General features: G+C 56.2%; 1 protein-coding gene and 1 non-coding gene across 4 annotated transcripts in view; both read right to left on the reverse strand.

The window, feature by feature from the left end:
- DNAH9 (dynein axonemal heavy chain 9) overlaps window positions 1-24,765 on the reverse strand; it is a 276,427-nt gene that overhangs the window by 45,036 nt on the left and 206,626 nt on the right. For all 3 annotated transcript variants that reach the window (XR_012499359.1, XM_074342145.1, XM_074342146.1), the window contains 7 exons: window positions 23,235-23,423; window positions 9,404-9,639; window positions 7,710-7,832; window positions 6,534-6,738; window positions 4,511-4,675; window positions 3,141-3,281; window positions 1,129-1,299 (listed from right to left, as the gene is read on the reverse strand). Coding sequence is in view for 2 of the 3 variants with exons in the window: in XM_074342145.1 (XP_074198246.1) it covers window positions 1,129-1,299; window positions 3,141-3,281; window positions 4,511-4,675; window positions 6,534-6,738; window positions 7,710-7,832; window positions 9,404-9,639; window positions 23,235-23,423 (1,230 nt within the window). In the remaining variant the exon portion in view is untranslated. The remainder of the gene's footprint in view (window positions 1-1,128; window positions 1,300-3,140; window positions 3,282-4,510; window positions 4,676-6,533; window positions 6,739-7,709; window positions 7,833-9,403; window positions 9,640-23,234; window positions 23,424-24,765) is intronic.
- Window positions 10,330-10,401, reverse strand: TRNAP-AGG (transfer RNA proline (anticodon AGG)). The gene has a single exon. It is a non-coding gene; the product is annotated as a tRNA-Pro (tRNA).

Consider the following 24,765-nt stretch of genomic DNA (forward strand, 5'->3'; position numbering starts at 1 on the left):
AGGTGAAGCATGTGGCTTGGTTAGAGCTAGTAATTCCTGCTGAGAGGCGCTCAGGAGATTGTTCTTCCCCCTGCATAAGGTGTTCTCTGCTGAGAAGTTACAGGTGGGAATACTCACTAAGAAAAAATAATTTGGTTAGTTTGAGGAAAAGTCTTTACGGAGAAAGGCTAGAAATAGCAGATGAGGTGAAGGGGTCCTTGTAAAATGAGGCTGGGTTGTTTATGAGGGTAGAGTGAAAGCCAGGGGTGGAAGCATCTTGGGGTTTAGGGGAAATGAGTGACAGGAGGGAAATTCGTCCACGCTGGGGCTCAAGTCCTTTTGGTGATGGCTGAGCTGCCATCTGGGCTGGAGAGGGGTGTACACAGGGTGAGAGGGATGAGCCACGCTAACACTCCTCCATGAATTTAGGCTTTGAAACAGTCAGCGCAGAAGTGATCGTAGACTACTGGACTGTCAGAATGGGAAGAGGCCTGCAGGATAGTCTAGTCTGTGCTTCTAATTTATATACGGGAAAAAATTCCAATCCTCAATGATTAGAAAGATAATTGTAAGGAAATAAATTTTCATGGTTTTTTGATGGCGAGAATAAGCAGAAGACAAGGGTTTCTCATTAACCGGCAGCCGTGATGCACCCAAGCCCTTGAGAATCAGAGTTCTTAAGGACTTTTCTCAGGCCATGGCTGCTATGGCTATAGAAAGAAATCTGCAATTCCTTATTCGGGGGAAGGTTGGGACACTAACCTTGAAGGTAAATAATGAGGGTTACTCTAACAAAGCTCTTACTGCTTCTCAAAAAGTATCGAGTTATTGGTAGGACCGTCCAGTTTCATCCTCAGCGGTAGTTTGGGTTGAGAGGTAGAGGCTGCTTAAGGGCTACACTGAGGAAGAGCCTAGATCATCCAGGATCCCCAAGGAAAAGCACGATTGATTAAGCGTGTCTGCCACAAGTGGGACAGCGGTGAGGGCAGTGGGTTTGACAGCGGACCTTCTTGTCTGACGCCTCTGCTTAGAGCTCAGGTCTTCACAGACTATGGGAACTGACCTCAAAAAAAGAAAGTTTCTGTACACCTGCTGGTTGGGCACTATAAAATGGCCTGTTTCCTGGGAATTTCTTCAACCCACTCTTACCTGAAAGGTGAGCTGGGCAAGGTAGGTCAGCTTATCACACTCGAAGAGCCCGCGGGCGGTGTGCTGGTACACAGAGAAGGTGATGCTGTCTGTTAGGTTGGCCACTCGTTCCCTGAGGCTCTCGTTGGCAGCAGCCTTCTCCACAGCCTTCCGGAAGACGACACTGAAGGCCTGGGGGCAAGAGGCAGGACACTGGGAGTTCACACAGCTCTCTGCACATGGCGAGTAGTCTTACCTGTGACAGATAGTACAATCTGCCCGTCACAGAAACGTCTTCCCAGCAGAACCTGCCAAGAAGGGACAGTGGCAACAAGAAAACTCTTGTCTTAGTTTGCTCATATAAATGATCACAGTGTCCCAAAGTGGGCAAAGCTATGGGGCACAGAGAGAAGAGCCTACAGTTTTGGTCAGTGAAAAATAAATGTCCAGTGGCCAAAATAATTACATTAAATCCAACAAGTTTTGTTGGAAACAATAACCAGTTATGACTGATGGTTCTCCCCACTAGATTATAAAATTCTTGGTGGCAGAAATCAGTATCTCGTACAACTTTGCTGTTTATAAGAGACCCTTATACATAACAGGCACTCGGAATATTTTAAATCACTTTTCCTTTTGGAAATGATCAGGATATCAGCTGTTGTTTGTTTTTGTTTCTAGTAACTCTGCAGACATTTGATGAGTCCACTTACATGTCCTTTCTCTCTCGTGGACCCTTCCTGTAATGGTGGGAGCATAATCTGATTTAGTTACATTGTATGAACTACACATTCAGTTTTTCATTGTTTTAAACTTAGATGTAGACTAATTATAAAGATTAATACTAGGAATGCTGCATTTTGAATGTGACATGAATAGAATGAATCATTAAAGAAAATAAAAATCAAGACACGATCAGAACTTCTCAGTTTTCGGCTGTGCAGACTTCCAGTTTTCCCTCTGTTTTGCTGAACACACATTTCCATGGGCTTCATCTACTTTCCATTTTTCAGGACTAGTCACTGCGGGAGAGTCCAGCTACTCTCAGGACTAGGGACGTGAGCCTGTAGTTACTAGGCTTACGGTGCTAACTTTTATACTATTGTTCCATATTTTATAGTTCTTTCATATGCTGCTTTGACCTGACTAGAATGCCAAGTATTGGATTTCTTTTAAAAACACAAAATATTACAAACGCAGTTCATTTAATCTGCAGAGACTCTGAGTTGTGGGATGGGGTTTGGCTCCAGCTGAATGTGTTCCAGGTCCTGGAGGCCCTCTGATTTCTCAGCCCTACACCTTGGCCTCCAGACAGCAGCTGAGCTTCACAGATGAGGTGTGTGCTGTGTTGTGTGTGTGTGTGTGTGTGTGTCCTCTCTGTTTGTCAGGCTAAACCACAGAAGTTGTTCAGAAATTCTCCCCCACCCCAACGCCTCTCCAGTTCTGGTCTTTAGGAGAAAGCCTTATCACACTCTCAGAGACGTACTTAAAATATATAGGTCTTCATTTTTTCATGACCTAGATAAGTTTGGTGAGTACTTACAATTTGTTAACGTCTTTGATTTTAGAAATATTTCAGCAACTGTGAAGCAGTAGCTTTGAGGATATTAGGGAAATCAGGAAAGTACCTTAAAGTTGGACCATTACTATGGCCTGCTTTGGTTTTAACTGATACAAATGACACGCACATTTGATCACCCCTTTGATATTTTAAGCTCTTTGGGGGCAGGGGTCACTTCTGGTATTTCTTGGTGTCCTCTTCCACATGTGCAGCAAGCGGTGTGCCTGCTCTATGTCACGTGCACTGACTGAGCAACAGAGGCCAACACCTGCCGTGGCATCGCCTTCAGCTCCGGCCAGATCACTGAGCCCCAAGCACTGAGTCATATTAGATAGGGCAGTGTAGCTGTTCTCCTGAGTCTGATCTTAAGGATCTAACGAAGTACATGGACAGGCTCTCATGGAGGGAGAGCCATGCTGGCTGTGCTATGCTGCTTTATTGGGATTATGCAAAATCTCCAGGTGTGAGTCACCTTGAGCGAAAACTGGTACATTGGGTGGATCCTGCTGAGGTCACTCATGACGAAGTAGAGCAGAGAGGCTCGGGCGGCGGCTGGCCGATAGTGCTCCCGGGCCTCGTTGAGCTCCACTTCGGTCACCTTGGCCTCCTGCACCTGTTAGAAAAATAAGCAGCGGTCCATTACTCAACAAAGGGCTTCATACAATGCCTGGCACACAGCAGACACTCAGTAATTGTTCTTCGATGTGAAAGAGAAGGGTAAAGAAAGAAGACAGGAGGAAGCAGGGAGAAGAGACAGACACGGTCGATTCCGTCTCTGACCTTCGCCTCTGTGTGCATTGGGGTCTGTTTCCCCATCTCTCCTGCCCAAGGCAGTGGAACTTCTGCTGTGAGTGTTTCACAGACTCCGCACGCCCCTCTCTAGAGACACGGAGGCGATGAGAACCTGCAGTAAAGCCTGGTGGTCACACAGCAGTCGTGGAGACAAGGCTGCACCTTCCTCCTTTCAGCTGCTCACTCCAACCTTAGCTGTCTGTTATCCCAGCATGGGTATGACCTGGTTTACCTGCCTTCCCATCATTCCTTTTCATTTTTCCTAACTTGTCCCCACCTGGAACAAACCCTTTTTTCTCATATTTGGAGAAATCCCGGTATCTGGACAATAAAGGTATTCCTTCAAAGGTGTATTGCTCCCGGGCACTGTTAACAGACAAGCAGACCCTGCTCAGAACCAGCATCTGAGTTACTCCCCTGGTCCGAGCACAGGCCTGATAACCTGAAAGGGCCTGCGCCGGTTCCACAGTCTGCTGGGGAGCGTGAGGGGCGGGCCTCACCAGTCCTGGCTCCCAGCCCCACAGTGGGGAGGAAAGGTTTCCCAACAGCTGTGAAATGAAGGAGGGGACTATATACTAAGCTGTTTTGCAGGGTGATGCCGTTTTTTGAGAGCTGAGATTCCTGGGAGTCACTGAAGTTTTCTCATTAGAACCAGACCTGTGGGATCTCTGTAGGCTGTGGGTTTTCTCAGGCCTGCGCCTGTCAAGTTGTACAACAGTGTGATTCCTCAGCTTCAGGGCGATTCCACAGACTCTCAGATCCATTTGGCTCGGGTGAGCACCCCTGTACGGAACACGAGGCCCCGCACAGACGTTAAGTGCTCGTCAACCACTGGTGGAGTCGAGCTGCCCAGGGCATCTCCCAGGAGGTGGGGGCTCCGCCATGCAGGATGAGGCAGGCACTTCAGGAATCCTCCTAGCTGGATTTTCCAGAAGAAACTTAGGAAGATGGCAGAGCCACATGTTGCACTGATTTCTTTTTTTCCTTGCAGTTGGACTCAGGGACCAGGAGGAGGGCCTCTGCCTCCCAGCCCTGGCTGCCAGGCCTTACCTTTTTCTCAATTTCTGCAGCAGTCTGCTTGGTGACCTCAAGGCTCTCCACCAAGGCCGTTTCTCCCAGGAAGTTCCCGGAGGCTGAGGAGAGGCGGGAGAGCAGGTTGTCTTCTAACGTTTTGAGGGTGATTTTGAACCCATTCTGCTGCTTCGTGAGATCTGACTGCAAGTATCAAAGAAGGGAGAGTCAGGTATAGGAGCCCAGAGCATCCTGTTCTTGGGGTCAGCTGAATACATAAAGGATTATGGGGCTGGCGTCCCTTCCCTTAGGGATAGCAAACTGGAGGGAGGAGATCAGAGTGCCTGGGACGGCGAGCAGGTGAGTTCAGCAGATGAACTGAATCCCAGTGGCGCCAATTACCAGTCACATGACCCTGGGCTGTGTTTCCCCTTAATACTTCAGTAACCTCAGCTGGGTTAACCCTGTCCCTGTGCATGTGGGTGCTCTGCAGTGCATGACACAGTGCTGGTACACGGTCAGGTCACTAAATGGAACTTATTTCTGGGACTAGTTAGAGGGTAGGGTCAAGTTTGAGCTCTCTGAAGGGTTCTCTCCACCACCACTTAACTGCCCCTAAAGGGAAGAGCTCTCCTACAGATGGCCTTAAAAAGACAACTAGAAACTGTTCTATACGGTTTGGACAAGAGCATCCCTGGACTGGGGCATTGGTATCCAAGCAAAGCTTGAATATTTTTGTGGTGGGTGTAATTAGGTTTATTTATTTATTTTTAATGGAGGTGCTGGGGATTGAACCCTGGACCCTAGGCATGCTAAGCATGAGCTCTGCCACTGAGCTCTACCCTGCCCTCCTCAAGCAGCTCCTGCCTCATCTCCCCTTTCTGATGGTTAGACTCCTTACCCTAAAGCACTGGGCGCTCTCGCTCTCTTTTTGGGGTGGGGGTGGGGGGCCCACGTGTAACTTTGGGCAGCCGTGGTTTCTTTGCTCTTGTACAGCCTGGGATTATTGCTTTTGGGTTTGTGGCAAGAACAATTTTCCTCTCGGAGGCTCCAGTCACAACCACCCCGGCCTATCTTCTGTCTCCTAAGAACACGTGACTCCATCCTCCCCGACAGCCAGGACACACTCTTCTCTCTGCAGGAGCGCTCTGTGCTGGAAGCTCTCAGATTGTTTAGGAATCAGCTCATGTCACCTCCTCATAGAACCTTGTTTTGATCTCCCAAGTCTAAGCCCCCTGGCTCTCTAACATCGCCCTGCTTTTATAATCTAATCATGTCTAAGGAGAGGGTGACAAAGGATACAGCTTGCTGTGGACAAAACTGTGCCCCCACAAATTCCTATGTTGGAGCCCTAACCCCCCATGCGACTGTGCTGGAGGTGGGGCCTCTAAGGTTAAATGAGGTCATGAGGATGGGGTCCTCGTGGTGGGATTCGTGTGCTTATAAGCAGAGATACCAGAGAGCGTGCTCTCTCTGCACACAAGGAAGAGGTCTGAGAGCACATGGTGAGACAGCAGCTGCCTACAAGCCAGGAAGAGGGGTCTCTGCAGAAACCAACCACGCCGGCCTCCAATCTCCAACTTTCAGCTTCTGGACTGAGAGAGAAGTGTCTGTTGTTCAAGCCACTTGGTCTACAGTACTTTGTGGCGGCAGCCCAAGCTGACTAAGATTCTATCTATCCTAACGTGGGTGAAGCTGTTTCTGCTGCCCTGGTAGAACTGACCCCACTTAGCTGTGGACTTAGACACGTGAACCTGTGTGACGAGAGTCCCTCACATTGGCCCCAGCATGTCCCCAGACGGCCACGCCTGGCCTGCTCCCGGGTGAGCGTGTGGGTTCCCCTGCTGCCCTGTACCTCCTGTTTCGTGACCTGCTCCATCCTGCGTTCCTACCATGGGGCTCCAGGTGGCTAGATGGTGGTGACACTCCTCCAAGCTCTGGCAGAACCCACTCTGCTCAGCTTCTGAAAAAGCAGCCCCCAGCCCTCCCAGAGTGGGGCGCATGGCAGGGGCTGGTGACAGAGCGTCTTCTTCCTCCCCTCCTTGGTGGGTACCCGACGCACCTTCAGCTGCTCCAGGTCTGGCCTCTCCATGCTGACCACGGCGGCCAGCAGCTGGTCCTCCAGGCCGGCCCTGGTCACGGTGAAGTTGATGAGGGTGGCCTGAGCCTGCAGCTCGGGTTGGTAGTGAGGGCTGGCCAGCTTGGTGTGAAGGATGAGCCGGAACTCAGGATTGTACTCACACTCTTTGTCTCCGATTTTAATGAACCTGGAACACAAAGGCTCATGTGAAGGTGGGGTGCCTTGCTTGGAGGTCTGGTCAGGGACAGACCATAGATTTTTCTTTTTTTTGCAAGATCATAGCAAACGTCATCGTATTCAGATGGGCTCCTCCCAAGCGTGTCCAGACTGAGCCCTAGGATCCCCGTTTGCCCTCATGTGGGGAGCAGGGGTGGAGGGTGACAGACTTTCTCCCACAGTCACCACGTTTGATTTTGCAGGCACGGCTGGAGGGAGAGCCGGTCACTCTGCGGCCGCATAGATTAGCACATCATGAAACAGTTCCAGCAGATGGCGGTAAAGCGTTTGCAGGGAAGGGCACCTTTCTTGCACAAAGGCGACTTACGGGGTAGCAGTAGGGCCTACATTTTCTCTTGGCTGATGAAGCATCGCTTCTATGGGTGGAAATGGCTAATTAAGTGAATAAGCACACCCGAAGGATATGCGAAGGTGAGCGACGGCCTGGGCGGTGGGTGAGGCTCCCGAGTCCACGCAGCCCTTCCTGACAGCTGTCCCTCCCTTCCCCCCCTCCTCCCCTCCTCCTCCTGGCAGACCCTTGCTGAGCCCTGGTCAGCGACCAGCACCCAAAGCAACACAGGCTCATCCAATCGACAGAGTTGAGTTCTCAGAACTCAGATGACTGGTTTCAATAAAACGCTCACGGTTAGAAGTCAGCCTGCTTTTTGACCGCTTTCCCTCTAAAGCTCCTCCAGCTGGTGCACTGTGGCCATTTTGAAGCGAGCTAATGAGTTGGCTGTTGGAAGTTGTTCCAGAAAACTTTCCCTAGGACACCAGGGCAGCTTAATATTCTGCTTCTGGAAGACTGAAAGGTGTGCTTCGGGGGAGCTCTTTGAGGCGAACTGAGGAGAGGACGTTCTCGGAAGAGCAGGTCTGTCCAGGCTCCACCAGGGGCCGTGAACCGGCTCCTCGGAGAGGACCGGCAGTGCAGCTGACTCTCACCGTCCTTTCTTAATGACTTCTCTCCCCAGCAGCGGTCCCAGCACAGGGTCGATGGACTCTTCCAGGTTTTCAATCAGCACCACATCTCCGTCTTCCAGGGCACGCTCTACGGTTTGAAGGTAGCTGAGGAGAAAGTGGGGCAGGTGAGCCTGTGGCAAAGCACAGATTCAGAGGCAATTTAATAAGACAGCCGTGCCTCTGCAGCACAAGGGTAAACTTGGAGACACAGCCCTCTGGGATGACTTCAGTGGCACATTTTTCTCTACTTAAAATGGTATTTAAGTGATCTGATGTATCTTTTAGAAATAGGGACAAACTACAAAATGCAATTTTATTTATTTATTTACTTATTTATTGAGGTACCCTTTTTTTTTACTATGATAGACTACTTTGAGACAATAAATGTTACTAAATATAAAACTAAACAATTAAAGGCTGGTATAGTATTATATAAATACAAAAGAGTAAAGACTCTAATAACATAATTTAATATAGAGTAAAATGTCATCTCTAATTAATCAGAGAAAAGATGGAGAATTTAATAAATGGTATTGGAACACAGGCTAACTGCTTGAAAAATGAAAATTAGGTCTGTACGTTATAGAGTACCCTAAAATATATTTCAGGTGATTGTATTTCAGTGTAAAAAGAAAACCATAAAAAACCTTAAAAATCTAGGTGAATATTTATATAATTTCTGGAGAGAAAAAAGACTTTTCGAAGCACTGATTTATAGAGGAAATGTGTAACAAACCTTGCCCCCCAAAAAGCTGTAGTATGTCAAACCGCACAAAATTTAAAGGCCAACGACACACTTGGACACATATCCATTCATTCAAGGGAGACTATACTTAACAGTCTTAGCACGTGTTATACACAATGTAATACCCGTATTCAAATACTACACAACAAATCTAGAAGACTGCTCAACAGAAAGGTAGTCAGTGGACTTGAACAGAGAAATAATTACTAGGTGTCAGGCACTATTTTCAGCACTAGAGATGTAAGAATGAGCAAAAAGAACAAACTTCTGCCTAGCACGCAGTTATTGGTCAGTTAGAAAGGAGTATTTTAATCACAGTTTGAAGGGAAGGCGAGGATTAGATGACTGTGGCGGATGACACACTCCGTCATTCCCGTCCCTCGACGTGTGCAGTAACGCCCCACATGGACTCGTGGCTGGACAAAGGGCTCTGAAGGTCTCCTAACTACCTCAGCTGCTAAGCAGCCCTCTGCCAATGTCTGGTGGCCCCTCAGGAGAGAGAGTTTAGGCCTCTTCCATGCGGCTCCGGGGCAGAGGTCGGAGCAACAGTTAGAAGAGAGCTGAGGGAGGCAGCTTTCGGCTGAGTGTGAGAGAGACCTCAAAACACAGCGATGCCTGACAGTGGGAGAGGCTGGGAGGCAGGAAGTATTCCAGGAGAGGCGGGAGGATGAATGCCCCGGGCTGGCGGAGAAAGGACTTGGGGATGGGGTGAGAAGTGATGCATATGATTTCTAACGGGGAAGAAGAGCAGAGACTCAGTACCCAAGCATCTCTCCTTGAGATGGTTCCTGAAATGAGAGGACAAACTCGAGAAGATTCATGGGGGGATCAGGAGCGTAGAAACAATCCACTGGGGTTTAAAACCCACTCATAACATTTTTTTTCCTCAACCTAAGTGGCAAAGTGGGAAGTTTTATGTGCAGCCACCTACCTCTTCTGACCAATCTGGGTGACCCGGAGGGCTGCGCCGTACTTGTTCTTGATCCATTTGATGCCTTGCAGCTGAGGGTCCACCAGGAGCGGCCAGCGCTCGCAGTGGAGGAGGATGGTGGCATTCTCCGTGGACATGCGGTCCGCGGGGAGGCCCTCATTCTGCCAGGCAGCCACGTCGGCATCATCTGTCAGCATCTTCAGGGGATCCAGCATGGGGGTCACTGGGATGGGCACCTGGCGGTGAAGAAATGCCACATGTGCTCAGAGTGGAAGCATGCGCCCTTGGCTGGGATGGACTCCACAGGGGCTCACTCCAAGGATGGACACAACTCCAACAAATGCAAGACCCAAATCCCCCTGAGGAGCGCTTTTCTGTCTGTGTGCTTATTTCTGGAAGCAGGCTTTCCTAAAGTCCTGATAGTCTTTTTATTTATTTTTTCTTGATGGAAGAACAGCAGCAGAAATTCCACCCCTGCGATCCTCTGTTTTTCAGTATGTTCACCTAAACCAAATTTCTGCCACCAATTATTTGTATTTCAGTCAGTAGCCTCCATACTCCTTCACTCACGTTAATAGGTCCCCGCTCTGCTGCACTTCTGTGCGTCCCCAACCGGGCCCCACGCCAGCCCCACTGAGCACCTTCTCCTCTCCTCTCATCACTGTCACCACTTGTGGACCAATGCCCAGCTTGCAAAGGACTGCAGGTGCCCACCTTTCCCCTGCTGCCAACCACCCCCACTTCCCGCCTGCCTGCAGGTGCCCTGGGAGGCCTGGGAGCAAGCCCTCGGCCCTGTCCCCCTGGGAGCCTGTGCCCACCAAACCCTCCCTCTTCTGTCTCTGTTGGCCTCTCTCAGCTCATTTAATTCTTCTACAAGTAATCTTTTTCACTGCAAGCACATATACCTTTGTTGTTGTTGTTGTTAGCGGAGGCACTGGGGATTGAACCCAGGACCCCGTGCATCCTAAGCCCGCATTCTGCCACTGAACTATATCCCCCCACACCCACTTTTTTAAAAATTGGAGTAAAAGTCACATAACTTAACCATTTGAGAGCACACAAGTCAATGGCACAGTCCATTCCCAGTGCTGTGCAACCATCAACTCTGTCTCGTTCCAAAACACTTTCTTCACCCCAAAAGGAAGCCCCGTGTCCATTAGCAGTCCCTCCCCATTCCCTGCTTCCCGCAGTTCCCAGCAACCGCCCGTCTGCTTTCCGTGCCTGTGGATTCACCTATCCTGGACGTTTCACACACACGCTATCATGCGGTGCGTGACCTTTTGTGTCTGCCGCTTTCACTGAGCAGAATGTTTTCGGGGTTCACACGGATGCCCTTGTAACCACACCATCCCTCTCTTCTCTGCAGTGTGTCTTCCCAGTCGCCTGAGGAAACCTCTCCAGGCCATCTCCTTTCCCTATACTCAGATCTGTGAAGGCACCCATGGCCAGTGTTAGACCTTCAAGCAAACCTCAAAAGGGAAAGCAGCCACTGGAGGTTCTCATCCTGGGATCAGAGATGTATTTCAATAGAACTGTTTCCCTTGTGATTGTATGCATTCTACTTCATGCGCTCAGAAACACCACTGTGGGAGGAACCCAGAGTTTTCCCAGACAGCCACAGGGACCCATGGCACAGAGGTGCTCCAGGACCCCAGACCAGCCGGGACAGTCCTGCTCGCGGCCACTGGGATGCTCACCTTCCTTCACGCCGCTAATGATCTCTTCTCAACAATTTCCTTTTTCACAAGTGTTCAAGATGAATAAGAAACAGCCTTATTTTTTGTTTATTTCCCAGTACTGTAACAGCTTTAAAAACACTCTATGGCAAAGCATCAGGTGAGTCAGATTTTATGAGCTGAGCTGTGAAGCCAACTGCCACCAGACAGCGGGGGTTTTGTGTTCTAAGGACACACCTACAAGTGGGTTTCGGGGTCCAACCCTTACTGCACGTGGGGACTTCGTGTGCCGACGCTCTTGCAGCTGCTGCTCTGACTCCCAGCTTCTGTCGGGCCGTGGACCCGGTCTTGAGGCTCTCCTCTAGCTCCTGCAAGCGGGGTGGTGGGGAGTTCAGGCTGAGGACTGGGTGAGAACTGAGGGCTGTGAGGGATGTGGAAGTGTCATGATGCACACAGACACCCAGACACCCTGGATAGAGGATCCAGTCAGGAACTAGCGTGAGGGCCGGGGAGTACAATCCACCTACTTACACCAGGAGCGGAGCACACAGGGCCAGGAGGAGAGGAGCACACAGGACCAGGAGGAGAGGAGCACACAGGACCAGGAGGAGAGGAGCACACAGGACCAGGAGGTGAGAAGCACACAGGACCAAGGAGGAGAGGAGCACACAAGACCAAGGAGGTGAGGAGCACACAGGGCCAGGAGGAGAGGAGCACACAGGAACAGGAGGAGAGGAGCACACAGGACCAGGAGGAGAGGAGCACACAGGACCAGGAAGTGAGGAGCAACAGGGCCAGGAGGAGAGGAGCACACAGGACCAGGAGGAGAGGAGCACACAGGACCAGGAGGTGAGGAGCACACAGGACCAGGAGGTGAGGAGCACACAAGACCAAGGAGGTGAGGAGCACACAGGGCCAGGAGGTGAGGAGCAACAGGGTCAGGAGGAGAGGAGCACAAAGGGCCAGGAGGAGAGGAGCAACAGGACCAGGAGGAGAGGAGCACACATGGCCAGGATGAGAGGAGCACACAGGACCAGGAGGTGAGGAGCACACAGGACCAGGAGGTGAAGAGCACACAAGACCAAGGAGGTGAGGAGCACACAGGGCCAGGAGGTGAGGAGCACACAGGAGCAGGATGAGAGGAGCACACAGGGCCAGGAGGTGAGGAGCACACAGGACCAGGAGGAGAGGAGCACACAGGGCCAGGAGGAGAGGAGCACACAGGACCAGGAGGAGAGGAGCACACAGGACCAGGAGGAGAGGAGCACACAGGACCAGGAGGAGAGGAGCACACAGGGCCAGGAGGTGAGGAGCACACAAGACCAAGGAGGTGAGGAGCACACAGGGCCAGGAGGTGAGGAGCACACAGGGCCAGGAGGTGAGGAGCACACAGAGCCAGGAGGAGAGGAGCAACAGGACCAGGAGGAGAGGAGCACACAGGGCCAGGAGGAGAGGAGCAACAGGACCAGGAGGAGAGGAGCACACAGGGCCAGGATGAGAGGAGCACACAGGACCAGGAGGTGAGGAGCACACAGGAACAGGAGGTGAGGAGCACACAGGGCCAGGAGGTGAGGAGCACACAGGGCCAGGAGGTGAGGAACACACAAGACCAAGGAGGTGAGGAGCACACAGGGCCAGGAGGTGAGGAGCAACAGGGCCAGGAGGAGAGGAGCACACAGGGCCAGGATGAGAGGAGCACACAGGACCAGGAGGTGAGGAGCACACAAGACCAAGGAGGTGAGGAGCACACAGGGCCAGGAGGTGAGGAGCACACAGGGCCAGGAGGTGAGGAGCACACAGGGCCAGGAGGTGAGGAGCACACAAGACCAAGGAGGTGAGGAGCACACAGGGCCAGGAGGTGAGGAGCAACAGGGCCAGGATGAGAGGAGCACACAGGACTAGGAGGTGAGGAGCACACAGGACCAGGAGGTGAGGAGCACACAAGACCAAGGAGGTGAGGAGCACACAGGGCCAGGAGGTGAGGAGCACACAGGGCCAGGAGGTGAGGAGCACACAGGGCCAGGAGGTGAGGAGCACACAAGACCAAGGAGGTGAGGAGCACACAGGGCCAGGAGGTGAGGAGCAACAGGGCCAGGATGAGAGGAGCACACAGGACCAGGAGGAGAGGAGCACACAGGACCAGGAGGTGAGGAGCACACAAGACCAAGGAGGTGAGGAGCACACAGGGCCAGGAGGTGAGGAGCACACAGGGCCAGGAGGAGAGGAGCACACAGGACCAGGAGGAGAGGAGCACACAGGGCCAGGAGGAGAGGAGCACACAGGGCCAGGAGGAGAGGAGCACACAGGACCAGGAGGAGAGGAGCACACAGGACCAGGAGGAGAGGAGCACACAGGGCCAGGAGGAGAGGAGCACACAAGACCAAGGAGGTGAGGAGCACACAGGGCCAGGATGAGAGGAGCACACAGGGCCAGGAGGTGAGGAGCAACAGGGCCAGGATGAGAGGAGCACACAGGACCAGGAGGTGAGGAGCACACAGGGCCAGGAGGTGAGGAGCACACAGGGCCAGGAGGTGAGGAGCACACAGGGCCAGGAGGTGAGGAGCACACAAGACCAAGGAGGTGAGGAGCACACAGGGCCAGGAGGTGAGGAGCACACAGGGCCAGGAGGTGAGGAGCACACAGGGCCAGGAGGAGAGGAGCACACAGGGCCAGGAGGAGAGGAGCACACAGGGCCAGGAGGAGAGGAGCACACAGGACCAGGAGGAGAGGAGCACACAGGACCAGGAGGTGAGGAGCACACAGGGCCAGGAGGAGAGGAGCAACAGGGCCAGGAGGAGAGGAGCACACAGGACTAGGATGAGAGGAGCACACAGGACCAGGAGGTGAGGAGCACACAGGACCAGGAGGTGAGGAGCACACAAGACCAAAGAGGTGAGGAGCACACAGGGCCAGGAGGTGAGTAGCAACAGGGCCAGGAGGGGAGGAGCACACAGGGCCAGGAGGAGAGGAGCAACAGGACCAGGAGGAGAGGAGCACACAGGGCCAGGATGAGAGGAGCACACAGGACCAGGAGGTGAGGAGCACACAGGACCAGGAGGTGAGGAGCACACAAGACCAAGGAGGTGAGGAGCACACAGGGCCAGGAGGTGAGGAGCACACAGGAGCAGGATGAGAGGAGCACACAGGGCCAGGAGGTGAGGAGCACACAGGACCAGGAGGAGAGGAGCACACAGGGCCAGGAGGAGAGGAGCACACAGGACCAGGAGGAGAGGAGCACACAGGACCAGGAGGAGAGGAGCACACAGGACCAGGAGGAGAGGAGCACACAGGGCCAGGAGGTGAGGAGCACACAGGGCCAGGAGGTGAGGAGCACACAAGACCAAGGAGGTGAGGAGCACACAGGGCCAGGATGAGAGGAGCACACAGGACCAGGAGGTGAGGAGCACACAGGGCCAAGGAGGTGAGGAGCACACAGGGCCAAGGAGGTGAGGAGCACACAGGGCCAGGAGGTGAGGAGCACACAGGACCAGGAGGAGAGGAGCACACAGGACCAGGAGGAGAGGAGCACACAGGACCAGGAGGAGAGGAGCACACAGGACCAGGAGGAGAGGAGCACACAGGACCAGGAGGTGAGGAGCACACAGGAGCAGGATGAGAGGAGCACACAGGGCCAGGAGGAGAGGAGCACACAGGGCCAGGAGGTGAGGAGCACACAGGGCCAGGAGGTGAGGAGCACACAGGACCAGGAGGAGAGGAGCACACAGGGCCAGGAGGTGAGGAGCACACAGGACGAGGAGGAGAGGAGCACACAGGACCAGGAAGTGAGGAGCAACAGGGCCAGGAGGTGAGGAGCACACAGGAACAGGAGGAGAGGAGCACACAAGACCAGGAGGAGAGGAGCACACAGGGCCAGGAGGTGAGGAGCACACAGGACCAGGAGGAGAGGAGCAACAGGACCAGGAGGAGAGGAGCACACAGGGCCAGGAGGTGAGGAGCACACAGGGCCAGGAGGTGAGGAGCACACAGGACCAGGAGGAGAGGAGCACACAGGACCAGGAGGAGAGGAGCACACAGGACCAGGAGGTGAGGAGCACACAGGAACAGGAGGTGAGGAGCACACAGGGCCAGGAGGTGAGGAGCACACAGGGCCAGGAGGTGAGGAACACACAAGACCAAGGAGGTGAGGAGCACACAGGGCCAGGAGGTGAGGAGCAACAGGGCCAGGAGGAGAGGAGCACACAGGGCCAGGAGGTGAGGAGCACACAAGACCAAGGAGGTGAGGAGCACACAGGGCCAGGAGGTGAGGAGCACACAGGGCCAGGAGGTGAGGAGCACACAGAGCCAGGAGGAGAGGAGCAACAGGACCAGGAGGAGAGGAGCACACAGGGCCAGGAGGAGAGGAGCAACAGGACCAGGAGGAGAGGAGCACACAGGGCCAGGATGAGAGGAGCACACAGGACCAGGAGGTGAGGAGCACACAGAGCCAGGAGGAGAGGAGCAACAGGACCAGGAGGAGAGGAGCACACAGGGCCAGGAGGAGAGGAGCAACAGGACCAGGAGGAGAGGAGCACACAGGGCCAGGATGAGAGGAGCACACAGGACCAGGAGGTGAGGAGCACACAGGAACAGGAGGTGAGGAGCACACAGGGCCAGGAGGTGAGGAGCACACAGGGCCAGGAGGTGAGGAACACACAAGACCAAGGAGGTGAGGAGCACACAGGGCCAGGAGGTGAGGAGCAACAGGGCCAGGAGGAGAGGAGCACACAGGGCCAGGATGAGAGGAGCACACAGGACCAGGAGGTGAGGAGCACACAAGACCAAGGAGGTGAGGAGCACACAGGGCCAGGAGGTGAGGAGCACACAGGGCCAGGAGGTGAGGAGCACACAGGGCCAGGAGGTGAGGAGCACACAAGACCAAGGAGGTGAGGAGCACACAGGGCCAGGAGGTGAGGAGCAACAGGGCCAGGATGAGAGGAGCACACAGGACTAGGAGGTGAGGAGCACACAGGACCAGGAGGTGAGGAGCACACAAGACCAAGGAGGTGAGGAGCACACAGGGCCAGGAGGTGAGGAGCACACAGGGCCAGGAGGTGAGGAGCACACAGGGCCAGGAGGTGAGGAGCACACAAGACCAAGGAGGTGAGGAGCACACAGGGCCAGGAGGTGAGGAGCAACAGGGCCAGGATGAGAGGAGCACACAGGACCAGGAGGAGAGGAGCACACAGGACCAGGAGGTGAGGAGCACACAAGACCAAGGAGGTGAGGAGCACACAGGGCCAGGAGGTGAGGAGCACACAGGGCCAGGAGGTGAGGAGCACACAGGACCAGGAGGAGAGGAGCACACAGGGCCAGGAGGAGAGGAGCACACAGGGCCAGGAGGAGAGGAGCACACAGGACCAGGAGGAGAGGAGCACACAGGACCAGGAGGAGAGGAGCACACAGGGCCAGGAGGAGAGGAGCACACAAGACCAAGGAGGTGAGGAGCACACAGGGCCAGGATGAGAGGAGCACACAGGGCCAGGAGGTGAGGAGCAACAGGGCCAGGATGAGAGGAGCACACAGGACCAGGAGGTGAGGAGCACACAGGGCCAGGAGGTGAGGAGCACACAGGGCCAGGAGGTGAGGAGCACACAGGGCCAGGAGGTGAGGAGCACACAAGACCAAGGAGGTGAGGAGCACACAGGGCCAGGAGGTGAGGAGCACACAGGGCCAGGAGGTGAGGAGCACACAGGGCCAGGAGGAGAGGAGCACACAGGGCCAGGAGGAGAGGAGCACACAGGGCCAGGAGGAGAGGAGCACACAGGACCAGGAGGAGAGGAGCACACAGGACCAGGAGGTGAGGAGCACACAGGGCCAGGAGGAGAGGAGCAACAGGGCCAGGAGGAGAGGAGCACACAGGACTAGGATGAGAGGAGCACACAGGACCAGGAGGTGAGGAGCACACAGGACCAGGAGGTGAGGAGCACACAAGACCAAAGAGGTGAGGAGCACACAGGGCCAGGAGGTGAGTAGCAACAGGGCCAGGAGGGGAGGAGCACACAGGGCCAGGAGGAGAGGAGCAACAGGACCAGGAGGAGAGGAGCACACAGGGCCAGGATGAGAGGAGCACACAGGACCAGGAGGTGAGGAGCACACAGGACCAGGAGGTGAGGAGCACACAAGACCAAGGAGGTGAGGAGCACACAGGGCCAGGAGGTGAGGAGCACACAGGAGCAGGATGAGAGGAGCACACAGGGCCAGGAGGTGAGGAGCACACAGGACCAGGAGGAGAGGAGCACACAGGGCCAGGAGGAGAGGAGCACACAGGACCAGGAGGAGAGGAGCACACAGGACCAGGAGGAGAGGAGCACACAGGACCAGGAGGAGAGGAGCACACAGGGCCAGGAGGTGAGGAGCACACAGGGCCAGGAGGTGAGGAGCACACAAGACCAAGGAGGTGAGGAGCACACAGGGCCAGGATGAGAGGAGCACACAGGACCAGGAGGTGAGGAGCACACAGGGCCAAGGAGGTGAGGAGCACACAGGGCCAAGGAGGTGAGGAGCACACAGGGCCAGGAGGTGAGGAGCACACAGGACCAGGAGGAGAGGAGCACACAGGACCAGGAGGAGAGGAGCACACAGGACCAGGAGGAGAGGAGCACACAGGACCAGGAGGAGAGGAGCACACAGGACCAGGAGGTGAGGAGCACACAGGAGCAGGATGAGAGGAGCACACAGGGCCAGGAGGAGAGGAGCACACAGGGCCAGGAGGTGAGGAGCACACAGGGCCAGGAGGTGAGGAGCACACAGGACCAGGAGGAGAGGAGCACACAGGGCCAGGAGGTGAGGAGCACACAGGACGAGGAGGAGAGGAGCACACAGGACCAGGAAGTGAGGAGCAACAGGGCCAGGAGGTGAGGAGCACACAGGAACAGGAGGAGAGGAGCACACAAGACCAGGAGGAGAGGAGCACACAGGGCCAGGAGGTGAGGAGCACACAGGACCAGGAGGAGAGGAGCAACAGGACCAGGAGGAGAGGAGCACACAGGGCCAGGAGGTGAGGAGCACACAGGGCCAGGAGGTGAGGAGCACACAGGACCAGGAGGAGAGGAGCACACAGGACCAGGAGGAGAGGAGCACACAGGACCAAGAAGGTGAGGAGCACACAGGGCCAGGAGGTGAGGAGCACACAGGACCAGGAGGAGAGGAGCACACAGGACCAGGAGGAGAGGAGCACACAGGACCAGGGAGGTGAGGAGCACACAGGACCAGGATGAGAGGAGCACACAGGACCAGGAGGTGAGGAGCACACAAGACCAAGGAGGTGAGGAGCACACAGGGCCAGGAGGTGAGGAGCAGACAGGAGCAGGATGAGAGGAGCACACAGGGCCAGGAGGTGAGGAGCACACAGGACCAGGAGTAGAGGAGCACACAGGGCCAGGAGGTGAGGAGCAACAGGGCCAGGAGGAGAGGAGCACACAGGACCAAGGAGGAAAGGAGCACACAAGACCAAGGAGGTGAGGAGCACACAGGGCCAGGAGGTGAGGAGCACACAAGACCAAGGAGGTGAGGAGCACACAGGGCCAGGAGGTGAGGAGCAACAGGGCCAGGATGAGAGGAGCACACAGGACCAGGAGGTGAGGAGCACACAGGACCAGGAGGTGAGGAGCACACAAGACCAAGGAGGTGAGGAGCACACAGGGCCAGGAGGTGAGGAGCACACAGGGCCAGGAGGTGAGGAGCACACAGGGCCAGGAGGTGAGGAGCACACAAGACCAAGGAGGTGAGGAGCACACAGGGCCAGGAGGTGAGGAGCAACAGGGCCAGGATGAGAGGAGCACACAGGACCAGGAGGTGAGGAGCACACAGGACCAGGAGGTGAGGAGCACACAAGACCAAGGAGGTGAGGAGCACACAGGGCCAGGAGGTGAGGAGCACACAGGGCCAGGAGGTGAGGAGCACACAAGACCAAGGAGGTGAGGAGCACACAGGGCCAGGAGGTGAGGAGCAACAGGGCCAGGATGAGAGGAGCACACAGGGCCAGGAGGTGAGGAGCAACAGGACCAGGAGGAGAGGAGCACACAGGGCCAGGATGAGAGGAGCACACAGGACCAGGAGGTGAGGAGCACACAGGACCAGGAGGTGAGGAGCACACAAGACCAAGGAGGTGAGGAGCACACAGGGCCAGGAGGTGAGGAGCACACAGGGCCAGGAGGTGAGGAGCACACAGGACCAGGAGGTGAGGAGCACACAGGAGCAGGATGAGAGGAGCACACAGGGCCAGGAGGAGAGGAGCACACAGGGCCAGGAGGTGAGGAGCACACAGGGCCAGGAGGTGAGGAGCACACAGGACCAGGAGGAGAGGAGCACACAGGACCAGGAGGAGAGGAGCACACAGGACCAAGAAGGTGAGGAGCACACAGGGCCAGGAGGTGAGGAGCACACAGGACCAGGAGGAGAGGAGCACACAGGACCAGGAGGAGAGGAGCACACAGGACCAGGGAGGTGAGGAGCATACAGGACCAGGAGGAGAGGAGCACACAGGACCAGGAGGTGAGGAGCACACAAGACCAAGGAGGTGAGGAGCACACAGGGCCAGGAGGTGAGGAGCACACAGGAGCAGGATGAGAGGAGCACACAGGGCCAGGAGGTGAGGAGCACACAGGACCAGGAGGAGAGGAGCACACAGCGCCAGGAGGAGAGGAGCACACAGGACCAGGAGGAGAGGAGCACACAGGACCAGGAGGAGAGGAGCACACAGGACCAGGAGGAGAGGAGCACACAGGGCCAGGAGGTGAGGAGCACACAGGGCCAGGAGGTGAGGAGCACACAAGACCAAGGAGGTGAGGAGCACACAGGGCCAGGAGGTGAGGAGCAACAGGGCCAGGAGGAGAGGAGCACACAGGGCCAGGAGGAGAGGAGCAACAGGACCAGGAGGAGAGGAGCACACAGGGCCAGGATGAGAGGAGCACACAGGACCAGGAGGTGAGGAGCACACAGGGCCAGGAGGTGAGGAGCACACAGGACCAGGAGGAGAGGAGCACACAGCGCCAGGAGGAGAGGAGCACACAGGACCAGGAGGAGAGGAGCACACAGGACCAGGAGGAGAGGAGCACACAGGACCAGGAGGAGAGGAGCACACAGGGCCAGGAGGTGAGGAGCACACAGGGCCAGGAGGTGAGGAGCACACAAGACCAAGGAGGTGAGGAGCACACAGGGCCAGGAGGTGAGGAGCAACAGGGCCAGGAGGAGAGGAGCACACAGGGCCAGGAGGAGAGGAGCAACAGGACCAGGAGGAGAGGAGCACACAGGGCCAGGATGAGAGGAGCACACAGGACCAGGAGGTGAGGAGCACACAGGACCATGAGGTGAGGAGCACACAGGGCCAAGGAGGTGAGGAGCACACAGGACCAGGAGGTGAGGAGCACACAGGGCCAGGAGGTGAGGAGCACACAGGACCAGGAGGAGAGGAGCACACAGGACCAGGAGGAGAGGAGCACACAGGACCAGGAGGAGAGGAGCACACAGGACCAGGAGGTGAGGAGCACACAGGGCCAGGAGGAGAGGAGCACACAGGGCCAGGAGGTGAGGAGCACACAGGACCAGGAGGAGAGGAGCACACAGGGCCAGGAGGTGAGGAGCACACAGGACTAGGAGGAGAGGAGCACACAGGACCAGGAGGAGAGGAGCACACAGGACCAGGAAGTGAGGAGCAACAGGGCCAGGAGGTGAGGAGCACACAGGACCAGGAGGAGAGGAGCACACAGGACCAGGAGGAGAGGAGCACACAGGGCCAGGAGTTGAGGAGCACACAGGACCAGGAGGAGAGGAGCAACAGGACCAGGAGGAGAGGAGCACACAGGGCCAGGAGGTGAGGAGCACACAGGGCCAGGAGGTGAGGAGCACACAGGACCAGGAGGAGAGGAGCACACAGGACCAGGAGGAGAGGAGCACACAGGACCAAGAAGGTGAGGAGCACACAGGGCCAGGAGGTGAGGAGCACACAGGACCAGGAGGAGAGGAGCACACAGGACCAGGAGGAGAGGAGCACACAGGACCAGGAGGAGAGGAGCACACAGGACCAAGAAGGTGAGGAGCACACAGGGCCAGGAGGTGAGGAGCACACAGGACCAGGAGGAGAGGAGCACACAGGACCAGGAGGCGAGGAGCACACAGGACCAGGGAGGTGAGGAGCACACAGGACCAGGAGGAGAGGAGCACACAGGGCCAGGATGAGAGGAGCACACAGGACCAGGAGGAGAGGAGCACACAGGGCCAGGAGGTGAGGAGCACACAGGACTAGGAGGAGAGGAGCACACAGGACCAGGAGGAGAGGAGCACACAGGACCAGGAAGTGAGGAGCAACAGGGCCAGGAGGTGAGGAGCACACAGGACCAGGAGGAGAGGAGCACACAGGACCAGGAGGAGAGGAGCACACAGGGCCAGGAGTTGAGGAGCACACAGGACCAGGAGGAGAGGAGCAACAGGACCAGGAGGAGAGGAGCACACAGGGCCAGGAGGAGAGGAGCAACAGGACCAGGAGGAGAGGAGCACACAGGGCCAGGATGAGAGGAGCACACAGGACGAGGAGGTGAGGAGCACACAGGGCCAGGAGGTGAGGAGCACACAGGACCAGGAGGAGAGGAGCACACAGCGCCAGGAGGAGAGGAGCACACAGGACCAGGAGGAGAGGAGCACACAGGACCAGGAGGAGAGGAGCACACAGGACCAGGAGGAGAGGAGCACACAGGGCCAGGAGGTGAGGAGCACACAGGGCCAGGAGGTGAGGAGCACACAAGACCAAGGAGGTGAGGAGCACACAGGGCCAGGAGGTGAGGAGCAACAGGGCCAGGAGGAGAGGAGCACACAGGGCCAGGAGGAGAGGAGCAACAGGACCAGGAGGAGAGGAGCACACAGGGCCAGGATGAGAGGAGCACACAGGACCAGGAGGTGAGGAGCACACAGGACCAGGAGGTGAGGAGCACACAGGGCCAAGGAGGTGAGGAGCACACAGGACCAGGAGGTGAGGAGCACACAGGGCCAGGAGGTGAGGAGCACACAGGACCAGGAGGAGAGGAGCACACAGGACCAGGAGGAGAGGAGCACACAGGACCAGGAGGAGAGGAGCACACAGGACCAGGAGGTGAGGAGCACACAGGGCCAGGAGGAGAGGAGCACACAGGGCCAGGAGGTGAGGAGCACACAGGACCAGGAGGAGAGGAGCACACAGGGCCAGGAGGTGAGGAGCACACAGGACTAGGAGGAGAGGAGCACACAGGACCAGGAGGAGAGGAGCACACAGGACCAGGAAGTGAGGAGCAACAGGGCCAGGAGGTGAGGAGCACACAGGACCAGGAGGAGAGGAGCACACAGGACCAGGAGGAGAGGAGCACACAGGGCCAGGAGTTGAGGAGCACACAGGACCAGGAGGAGAGGAGCAACAGGACCAGGAGGAGAGGAGCACACAGGGCCAGGAGGTGAGGAGCACACAGGGCCAGGAGGTGAGGAGCACACAGGACCAGGAGGAGAGGAGCACACAGGACCAGGAGGAGAGGAGCACACAGGACCAAGAAGGTGAGGAGCACACAGGGCCAGGAGGTGAGGAGCACACAGGACCAGGAGGAGAGGAGCACACAGGACCAGGAGGCGAGGAGCACACAGGACCAGGGAGGTGAGGAGCACACAGGACCAGGAGGAGAGGAGCACACAGGACCAGGAGGAGAGGAGCACACAGGGTCAGGAGGTGAGGAGCACACAGGGTCAGGAGGTGAGGAGCACACAGGGCCAGGAAGTGAGGCTGCTTTCATAAGGGTGTCTGTGGGTCACGGATGGGCCGTGTAGCTTTGGGGCCCAGTAACGAGGTGCAGCGCAGCATCTGGGGAAGGAGGCCCCCGGGCTCCATTGCTACTATGCAGTTTGGCACAAAAGCAGGAAGGTTGGAGGGAAACACAGGGGCTTTTGCTGCCCCTCGTGTTTTACAGTTTTGAGGAGTGTCCAAAGACAGCCTGGGGGCAGCGGGTGGCCGGGTAGGGACGTGTGGAAAGACACCAGTGCATGTGTCTCCCTCCTGGATCCCAGAGGTCACTGAGGGATGCTCAGGTGGTGGTGGGAGAAGGTCTGCAAGAAGGGACTAAAAGACTGGGGTTATGATTGTCACCTGAGCTCACTGGTCCCCCCAGGCTGGTGTGCTCAGGAGAAAGGTAGGCTGTACGTACCTGCAGCTGGCTCAGGTAGGGTCGCCAGGTCCCGTCCATGAGGCTCTGCCGGTACTTCTTCGTAAAGAAGCCAAGGTACGAAATAAAAGCCGTGGAAAGTAAAACGTCTCCACACAGTTTCCTTTCCTGTTGCTTGAAGTCCTGCACAGCTTCTGCCCACCTCACGTTTTCAGAGGCAAGTCCTCCCACCTACCATTTCAAAGGGCAGACGGGGGAAGGCACGTCATCCCGCCGGCCCCAGAGACATGACTCAGCCTCGGAGAAGGCACAGCGCGCACCTCATGGCAGGAGACGCACAACACGGTTTACGTGGCCCTTTGATCAACGGGGGTTTGTACCCGTTGCAGCAAACACTGCAGGAAACAAGCCCTGTTCTCTGCTCTGCATTCCTCGGGCTGTGGAGAGAGGACAGGTCTGAAGGCAGGCTTCCAGGCCCTGCCCAGGGGCGGAGACCAATACGCCCGCCTCAAAGGACTGTGGAGAGGATTTAGTATGACTCTGTGTGTCCGTCACTTGTACCCTGTCTGGTCTGCAAAGTTAATAGAAAATTATGCACCTCCCTCTTTTCCTCTCCAAATGCTGGGGGTATGAAAATAAATAAAACTAACTGCACTAGAAACAACTCACAGTGGGTGGGGAGATGGACATGGTAATTAAGACCCAGAGCCAGAAGCACTGACACACGGACGTGGACAAAGTAACAAGGCTGCAGAAGGCGTCCTGACTGCACGGCCCACGTCAGCGGGGCGCCCCCCCCCCCCGTAGGCATCCTCTCCCGGAGGGGACAGCTTCTTTCTGCGGGGGACTGTTGGGTACTGTTGGGTGAAGCTCGCTTCTGTGCTATGACTTACCCTTTGTTTCCCCTTGAAAGACGGCATCCTACGACGTCAGAGCTGGGAGAGACCCGAGGGACTGGCCCTCCTGCCCAACCCCACCCCATTCTTAGATCACACGGTAAAGACCAGGATGTCCGAGTATCTCATCAGAACCTGCAGGCCGGCAGAGGCAGGGACGGCTTCAGAGCCCACCCCTCCTGAGCCCTAGAGCAGAACATCCCACTGCCTCCTGCGAGGACCAACTCAGGAAAGGCTCCAGCTGGGCAGAGAAGGCCATGCTCAATTCTGGAAACAAGACAGGGAACTGAACGGAAGACAGGCCAGCGGGGAGGTCCTTACTACTTCCTGCACGTCTGCGGAGGAGCTGTCTCTAAACCAAACGCTCAGTGAAAGCGAGCACCGCAAAGCTCTGCAGCAGCAGGTGCCACAGGCAGCGCCCTGGACACACACCTGAGGCACAGCATCTTCCCCGAGCACAGCCCGGTCCCACGACTGTCACGGCTCATTTCCCCCAGACCAGAGAACCTGGCTTTGCTATGAACACAAATGGTTCTACTTCCTTTCATTGGTGAGGAAGGTGCTGTAAAGGCTCTTGGTCGAGGAGAAATCACAACCAGTGGACCAGCTTTGCAGCCTCTTAGCTGATTTATGATGAGAAATGTGAGCCACAGGGGACTGGAAAAGGCTGCAAATCC

The sequence above is a fragment of the Camelus bactrianus genome, chromosome 16, assembly GCF_048773025.1.
Source record: "Camelus bactrianus isolate YW-2024 breed Bactrian camel chromosome 16, ASM4877302v1, whole genome shotgun sequence".
Classification (NCBI taxonomy): Eukaryota; Metazoa; Chordata; class Mammalia; order Artiodactyla; family Camelidae; genus Camelus; species Camelus bactrianus.